Source organism: Haemorhous mexicanus, chromosome 2, assembly GCF_027477595.1.
Source record: "Haemorhous mexicanus isolate bHaeMex1 chromosome 2, bHaeMex1.pri, whole genome shotgun sequence".
Lineage (NCBI taxonomy): Eukaryota > Metazoa > Chordata > Aves > Passeriformes > Fringillidae > Haemorhous > Haemorhous mexicanus.
The window spans coordinates 116,490,765-116,499,892 of NC_082342.1; the positions used below are offsets into that span (position 1 = coordinate 116,490,765).

General features: G+C 41.3%; 1 protein-coding gene across 1 annotated transcript in view; it reads left to right on the plus strand.

The window, feature by feature from the left end:
- LOC132324059 (V-set domain containing T-cell activation inhibitor 1-like) overlaps nt 1-8,681 on the plus strand; it is a 28,849-nt gene extending 20,168 nt beyond the window's left edge. Inside the window, exons 4-6 of the mRNA XM_059840022.1 lie at nt 2,421-2,762; nt 3,903-3,938; nt 7,043-8,681. Of these exons, the coding sequence (XP_059696005.1) occupies nt 2,421-2,762; nt 3,903-3,938; nt 7,043-7,146 (482 nt within the window). The 3' untranslated portion in view covers nt 7,147-8,681. The remainder of the gene's footprint in view (nt 1-2,420; nt 2,763-3,902; nt 3,939-7,042) is intronic.
- The last annotated feature ends 447 nt before the right edge of the window (nt 8,682-9,128 follow it).

Here is a 9,128-nt window from a genome sequence, read left to right on the forward strand (position 1 = left end):
CCTGTTCCCAGGTCTAATCACCCTGTGAAGAATTTTTTGTCATGGCCAAAGCATAATGACCAAATGGCTCAGCTCTCCACACAACAAAGGGATTCTCCTTCCACCACTAACCAGGAAAAAGTGTTGGGATATGTGGGTTTTTTCAGCTAAAAGCTGACATTGTTGGGCAAACTGGGCTGGGATTTTCAGCTGAAAACTCTAAAAACCAAAGAAAAGCAGATGTGTGGTGACAGAGTTATAACTGAAGACATTTACTTGGCTCCAGTTTCCGCTGTCTGGATTGTGCTTTTCCTTCTGCTTTCGTGTCTGGATAAACACAGTGTGACACCAAAAAAGGCTGATTGATATGGAAACAGAGGCCTGAGCATGTGACAAGCTGAGCCATGGCTGATGTCACTGCCTTCAAGGGGAAATTGGGACTCTCTTTGGTCTTTAGCCTGACATATGCATAGAGCTGATGCAAGCCAGGAACACAGGAGTGACCCCACTGCAACCAAGAATATTTATTTCAATATTGAGTCCAATTACTTGCCCCTTATGCTTCACAAAACTTTGGCCATGGAAGCAGATGGAGCTGCTTCACAGTGAATTTTAGCTTTTCTTTTTGGTGCAGTTACAGACTCACACTGCTTTTGTTCTGCTCCATGCTGAGAATAAATTTTCATCCAAATTAATTAATCTGCATTCAAATTATAATATTATTTTATGCATCAGGTTTGGTCAGAGTGCTAATTTAAGCCCACATTCTGTGCTGGAAATACCTAGTTGTTCATGCTTTATAAATGCATAAAAATCTTCTTCATTAACCAGTCCACCCTAGAAAATATGGCACTACAATCTGATAGGAATTGTCCTACCTGATAGTGGGAGACTCATCCATTTTTGCAAGTTTTAGTATGCTTTCAGCTAACTTGGAAGGATTTATAGAAATAATGGGCACCAAAGTTATTAAATGAACAGTGTGTGTAAGTGGGGTGCAGCTGGCTGCCTGCCCTGCCTGTGCCCCCCTTTGCCCACCTGCAGGATACCTTCATCATGCCTCTTGGCTAAAATTGGTTGGGAAGGCTGGTAACACCTCTGCTGATATCAGGGACATCCACCAAGTGTCCCCAAGGTCTTGGAAAAACCATTTATCTCAGGTGGGAATGACAGACTCTTCTTTCTGGCTGCTGGAAATTAACACCAAAGAGTATGAGACATTATCAGACAGGGATCAGCAAGAGTGCACCAAGCCAGACCTGCATTAAAAAGCTCTTTTCTGTCAGACCCTCTGCAAGATTTTGCAGGGGAAGGGGGATGGGAGCCCCAGCACATTGATTAAAAGTTGGGAATCATGATCTGGTAGCCAAATAATGGGACTTGTGGGAGACCAAATTCATCCAGGTTTTTCTCCTGATCTAGCACTGTTTTCACAATTTCTCCTTTTTTTCAACTAGACTTCCAACAAAACCAGAATTTGTTTCATCATATCTGCCCACCCCCACTTCCCTGCATCCCCTTTTCCTCATGTGAACTGACTATTAATTAAAGTCAAATCAGACACCTAACCCCAAAGACTGAGATTCCCAAAAGCTGGAAGAAAAATCACCAGCTAAGGGGACAAGTGGAAATAATCTCAAGCAAAAACCACACTTCCAAAGTGGAGGCAACTTGCACATATCAACATCTATCCTGCTGTTGTTTGTACCCAGTTGTGGATTTCTCTGGATCGGGATTGAAGGCACTAGCTCATGTTCAGACTCAGGTGTTTATTATTTCTTATCAGTAAAACAGTCTCACTACTGTGAGTTCTGCAGCTTTTTATTAGAAGGCACAAAATGGCCAAAAGTCTCTTGGTACAAGGTCTTTTAAGACTAAATTATCCAATATCCAAGACACCTGGATTATTTTCCCTTTTACCCCAATAACTGATCCCAAAGAGCTGCCATGGGGACTTTTCTGCCCAATTACAAAATGCCACCCAAACCCATGGAGAAGGAGGAAGAAGAAGCATGAAGAAGAAACCCAGGAGCACACCCTGTGCCCTCCATCTTGCTTCCATCCACAACATATAAAAACCCCAAAACCTCAATTTCTCACCAAGTGACAGACCTACACTGCTCTCTAGAATCTATTTCACACTTCTGTGGATTCCAGTCTATCTTGAAGTCTGGGAAACTTTCTCCATGGATGAGGGTCAAAGTCAGTGCTGCCCTGGGGGTCAGGGCACCCCAGAGCAGACAGAAAAATATTCCTGGTGCCCTGGGCTTCCACACTGCTGCACATCTGGCTGGGGTCTGAGCATACATGGCCCTCCTGGGTGGAAACAGGAGAATTTGGGAGGGAGAGTGGCAATAATGATGTGGTGAAGCCAAATTATAGGAAGCCTGGTGCCCCTGTCTCTGCTGCATACTGATGAAACTGTCTGGGCTTTATTCCAGGTCAGCTGGACACCACGTGCCATGCATTTGTTGGAGAAACTGTGGTTCTGCCTTGCACCACCACCCCTCCTGGAGAGCTGACCCTTTCCAAGTCAAGGCTCTACTGGCAGATTGGCACCAAGCAGCTGGTGCACTTCTTTCAGAATGGGCAGGATTCACTGGAGGGCCAGGATGAAAAGTTCCACGGCAGAACCAGTCTTTTTCTGGACCAGATGAAGCATGGCAACCTTTCCTTAAAGATCTCCAATGTCCAGTTAGGGGATAATGCTGAATATTCCTGCATCTACAGACAGACTGAGAACCATCAAACAAAGAAATTTACAATTAAACTCAATGTATCAGGTAAGATTTTTTTAGTACAGAGGAGGGAGTCGAGGGCACCATTTCTTGTTGATAAGCCATATGTAGCCATTGAGAGGGATTACTTGAATTTTTAAAGCAATTTTTCACTCAGTTTCATTCTGTTTCTTGCTTCTGTTGAAAGAATATGTGAGAAAGAAAAGATAAATCCTTTTTGTTCAGCTTCAGCACTTCAGGACTCCTAAAGGCAAGGCACCTGCCTCTTCATCCTCCCTTTGAGGAGACATTAAGGAATAATGCTCCCAAATTTAAGCATCTAGTTATTTATGGGTTTGTACTGTCCCTGATCCACTGTTCCCTGAGGAACAGCAGAGTTAATTTCACTGTTTGCACGTGGGTCTGTGAAGCAGAAGTTTAATCTCTGGCAATTGGATGCACAGTCCAGGTCACAGATCCTTTCAGAGGAATGACAGCCAGTTGCTGCTTTCCTTTTCCCTTGCAGCTGGAAGATGTGGCTCTGGTGCCATGGCTGGACAGATGCAACAAGAATTTTCATTTTTCCTCCTTAGGAAAATGAGTGAGACCATGACACATGTTTGAATAATGGCAAACATGTTTGAGCTACCTACAAGCATAGAAACCAGAAGGATGAGACACTGAGTTTGACCAGCTGACCAACTGAAACAGAAAATCAAAAAAATAAGGATACACATCAAAACAAATAATATATTTTTAAGGTGTCTTGCTTGAATAAATCAGCTGGAAATTTTCATTATGCACACAGATTTACTTCTGCTTAAAATAAAAAAAAAAAATATTTTCAAACAATACAAACCTTTTAATATCTTTCTTTTAATGCACATAATTCTCAGGAGAAAAATTTTTCAAAATGTAATGTGAAATAACATTTGTTCAAAAAATTTTGAAGTAAAGTGTTTTGCAGTTTTCAAAATGAAAAAAAAAAAGATGTTTTGAAAATGCAGAATCAAAATGTTTCAATCATCTAAATTTTGGGAGCAGTAAGGTGTCTTTGATATTATTCTGTGATCATACTTAAACCTTCAGTTTGTTTGACAAATGTAGGAAAAAAAATAACATTAACCCTTAGATCAATTATCAGAAAAACAGAAAAAGTTCTAGGTTCCAGCAATTAACCTTGATTATTGTGGGGTTTTTTCCCAGCTCTGCCTAGGATTGAGGAGCCACCTTCCCCTTCTGGTAAGGCAACAATCCTTAACTTACAAGTGTCTGGGTGATTATCCTGTGCTTTATTTTGTATTTGCAAGATTGGCAAAATGTGCTGAACAGAGAAAGTCCAATAAACTTGGGGTGCTTGTTCTCCCTCAGTAAGCCTGGCAAAATGCAGTTGTCCCAGACAGGGAAAAACATCTGCAGCACTGAGACAGACCTGGACTGCAGGGAGAGAGAGGCTGAAGGGCCAGGAGTCTCGAGTCCCTGAAGACACTCACCCATATGGGCATCAAAAAAACCACTAGAAAGCAAGGAACACAGAAGCCACTCCATTCTGGGAGTTAAGGCCTCTGTAAATTACCTTGCTGTGAATTAACCACAGGATCATTAAAGCTGTGAGACACCTGCAAGGTCATCCAGCCCCACCATCATCAACCTTAACCATGTCCCCAGGTGCCACATCCAGGGGTCTCTTGAGCAGTTCCAAAGACAGGGATTTCACCACTTCCCTGGGCTCTGAGATCCAATGCCTCTAACCACTTTCTCAGTGATTGTTTTTTTTCTAATATCTGATCTGAATGTCCCCTGACATAATTTAAGGCCATTTCCTCTCATCCTTTCATTTGAGATATGGCAGAAGAGACCAACCCCCACCCAGCTACCACTTCCTCTCAGGTAGTTCTAAATTTACACTGCCAGGTACCAGGTCAAGAGATCTGGGGGGGTGCTTTTGGTAATAAACATTAAAAACAAAAACATGATTACTGACTCCACATAAGCTCTTCTGGGAAATTAAGACAGATTTCATCCAAAGGCAATATTGCAATATAGTGCAGATGTTATTATCCAGCTTTATTCATTGCAGAGCAGTAACTACACAAAGGTCATTTGTAAACACTTCTGGAGTGAACTCAATGCAAAAGGGATGTTCAGCTTCTAGATACCATTGTCACTAAGTTCTTTCCTAAAAATCTTCCTTGCAAGACAAATGATTCTTATTAGTGCTACAAAATCTTAAATTGCCATTAAACCTGTAACACTTTGTCATATAAAATCAACAGCAGTAGTTTTTATTTTATTCAGTGGGGCTGGAAGATATGATCCTTTACATAGTAATTATTATATTACATTTAATGTGATAAGTTCAGCCACACTATGACATTACAGACAGATTAAGCTGCCATAAACTCAAATAGAAACTAAGAAAGAGAAATGTTTCAGTGTTTTATCTCATGATCACACAGAAGGAAGAGAACAACCCCAACAGTTGTTGTGCCTGACAAGCAAAAAACAGCTTGAAAAAAATACAGGAAATATTAATTTTTAGACCTAAGCTAGGCAGTCTAGCTGGCCTGAAGGTCTTTAAAAATATGAAGTTAAATTCAAGATGGTATCATGTGCTTTCACATTACTTTATAAAAGCAAATAGAACAGGAATTAGAATATCTTCAGCTGTTACCTTCCACAAGAAATCAGGAATTATTGAGGGTCAAACTTCTTAATGCAGAAGCAGTAGAAGATTCTCAAAACCAAATGTAAGTGGGATGTATTTAAATGAGATAGTTGTATATATGCTTGACTCAGCCAAAACCTTTCTGACAACTACTGAATATAAACTATTTCTTATAATGAAAAGGCATTTTCATTGAGGAAGAAAATAAACTATTGAAACACAAGGGGAGTGTTTCACTTTAGGAGTACAAACGGAAACATCCACCTTTGACACCTGATGGTTCTTGTACTGTAGGATTTTGAGGGACTTGGGGATGAGGAAAGAAGAAAAGCCTAACTTTATAAGTGTAATTTTTTGCAAAAAGGGAAAATATATTTCCTGTTGTTAACTTCTTTTAAAGACAATCATCAGCCACAACTCCCCCCCTTTTTTTTTATATTCAGCAATTTCTTAAGCAAGAGAGAAAGGGAATCTGTTTTATATTAGCAGTTATTTCAGAAGGGACTTAGGAAAATTAAAAAATGATCTGCTGAGAACAAAGGCATTATATACAGAAACAGTTCTCACATTTCACAACCAGATCAACAAATACTATTTTTACGTCAAGCAGAAACAATTTTCATCTGTTTCACTATGGCTACACATCTGTTTGTTTGCTGCATGGGTTATTTTTCACAACTACTAGTTTAACACTTTTCCTGGGGAAAATGAAAGGGCCTGGGCCTGGAAGAAGACACAAAAGGCCAGGAGTCTTGTTGTTACACCCCTACATTTATTTCAAAGCATACTGAGGACTACCTGATGTTTACTTGCTCTCTGCACATTCACATCACAAACTCCTTCCAGGAACAGGGGGAAAGCACCCTGGCTAGAGATAAATTCACTCCAGTGAGATACTGACAGCTGATCCCACAGCAACAGGAACAGCCCCCAGGAATATAAAAACCAATATACAGCCTGTTCTTCACAGAGAAGGACTTGGAATACTTATAGAAAAAAACTCTCTTCTTTTTAAGTCAGGGGTTGAAAATCTCTTTTTAGTTGTGTACTACATCCAGCACAGGTTGAAGGCACCACCTGTGCCAAGGGTAATTTGTGCCCTTTGTCCACATTGTGGGTTTTGTACCAAGAGTGGCCCACAGTGCTGCTACCACCTAAAATGTGTGTGTCCTAGAGTTTTTAATATTTATTACCATTATTTATGGACTCTTAATCAAAACATCTCCCTCAGGCCCTGAGTAGGAAGAATGTAAATGTATTTTCATCCTAAAATCATAGAATGGCTTGGGCTGGAAGGCATCTCAAAGATCCCACAGTTCCCACCCCCCTGCCATGATCAGGGCCAACTCCCAATAAACAGCTGGCTGGTTGTTGCTTTTCTGTCAGAATTTCAAACAAAGATTCTCACTCATCCAGAAAAGTTGCAATCATTGCTGCTGAGTTTCTGCACCTTTTCTGTGAAAAAGAAAAATTTATTTGTCCCAGTACCTTGAGACCTTTTTGTCTGGACTCTGTACAGACACAAAAAATGAGAATTATGAAAATGAGTCAAAATCCATTGTTTTAAAAGTAATCCTCCATCAATGCACTCATGAAAAATGTGTCATGCAAACTTCTAATACACTTTTTTTGTCAAGCCATCACTTACATGCTGACTTTCTCTTTTTCAATTTTTCAGAGCAGAACCAGATTCCCTCTGGAAGCCCTGTGGATGTGCCAAGTCTGGCTGTGCTTCCCCTCTCTTTCTTCCTCCTGGTCCCCCTGGGGCTTTGGCACCTGTGACAGGGGAAGGCAACCTTGTCTGTGGGAAGTTCTCCTCACCAGAGGACCTTTCTGGGCAGGACAGGTCTGTGGGGGCAGTGTGACACCTGCTCCAGAGCACCAAGAGCTGAGAACACACCAAGCATTAGGTGTTTACATCCCACCTTCTGGTGTTCCACAAAACCAAGGGCAGCAAAACTCTGAGGTGGCAAGTCTGCTTTTGCATTTGTTTCTTGGAGTCCAGTTTTAGTGCTGCCAGGAGATACAATTTATTTTGGATTGTGTGGGTTTGCTTTAATGACAGGAGAAAAGGCTCACAAAACTCCAGGATCAGGTTATAGCTGACCCTACTGAGATCTTTTGCCTTTCATCTGCTGTCCTTCAAGACAACTGAAAGGAGGAGTGGGAGTAACTACTCTCTGTGTCAGACAAAAACTGGAAATAGGGAGACACTCCCATTGTCTGAAATGTAAGGATGGAAAACTTGTGAAACTTGATTCTGTGGAACTTCAGCTTCTGTTTTCACTCCTAAGCGTCATGGGCTATGAGGAAGAACCCTTCTTCTCCACAAGAAATGTAGTATTTCTTCAGCAGAAGGGTGAATCTGACTGAGAAATAGGGTAGAAGTTCATAAAATATCCATATAGAGGAAGGAAGTGATGTATTACTATAACATCCACAGCTAAATAAGCCAAAAAAATTCAGAAGGCTGAATTCAGCATTATCTTTTGCTGTCACGAAATGTGGCAAAGCTGGATTCTTAAACTGGAACTGTGCAATGAGAAATTGTTACTGTGACAATGTTACTTCTTTAAAAACAGTACCTTTGGAGGGGAAAAAATATTTAAAAACTCACCAGAATAATTGTAACTGATACCTATGCAAACTAAATGGGTTTATTTCTAGAAATATCCAATTCAGGTAGCAGAGGTGTCCTGTGCAAAACTTGGGTCCAAAGGATCCTGCACACAAACAGTGTTGAGGAAGTGCAGAAGTTTTTTCCAGGCCAGAACTGCAACTACCCTGCTTCACAACCAAAAAGCATCCAGAGAACAGAGCTGGTGACCAGCAGAGACTGAACACACTGAGCCCTCGGGCAGGGGGAATGACTCATGAGGATGCACACAAAGTCACTGATTTGGAACAGTTGCACCTTTTTTTTTTTTTTCCATTGAAGAGACAAGATGGTTTTTACAAGGAAGGGACAGAATAAATCAGAGCTTTAAATGGACGTGGAGGAGACAGTTACCTTTGAATTTCTTAACTAAAGGCTCTTTCCCCACGGTGGGGAAGAGAAACAAAATCCCACACATGGCCTGTGCTGGTGCTGCAGTGAAGCTCAGCTGATATTTGGCTACCCTGAGTACAGAGCAGCTCAGTGGAACAGCTGGGGTCCAACTGCACAGAAAGATTTTATTGTAATAGTTGTACATATGGTGACTGTCTTTTTGTGTCCCATCCTCCAAGTGTTTGTCTCAGAGTTTGTGTATTTTTCAAGACGCAATTTGATTACATATAAAAACCTGAAATAAAACCAAAAACCCTGATGAGAGCAATTGCTTGGTCTGTAAGAGTTCTTTATTTGTATTTCAGTTGTTCCCTACAGTTAGAGAGGCTCCTCTGCAGTTAGAAGGTTTAAAAGGTAACATCTGTGTGGTTTTGTTGGCCCTAAAAGTCTGGACTGCTTGCCTCATCTCAAGGACTCCATGACCTCTAAAAACCTGACAGCCACTTAAGCAGCCCAGCATTTCTCAGGAATCGTAGAATCCCAGAATAGTTGAGGCTGGAAAAGATCATGGAGTCCAACAATGAACTCAGCACTGCCAAGTCCACCATTGAACCATGTCAGAGCCACATCTACACATCCAACAATCTCAAGATTTTGGTGCCAGCTGTGTGTGAGGACACAGGCCTGGCACGTGTCCAGACATGGCTCTGATGGATCAACAGGCAAAGAGAGACTAGAGACAAATTCCCTTGCCAGCAGTGCCCCTGACCAGAGG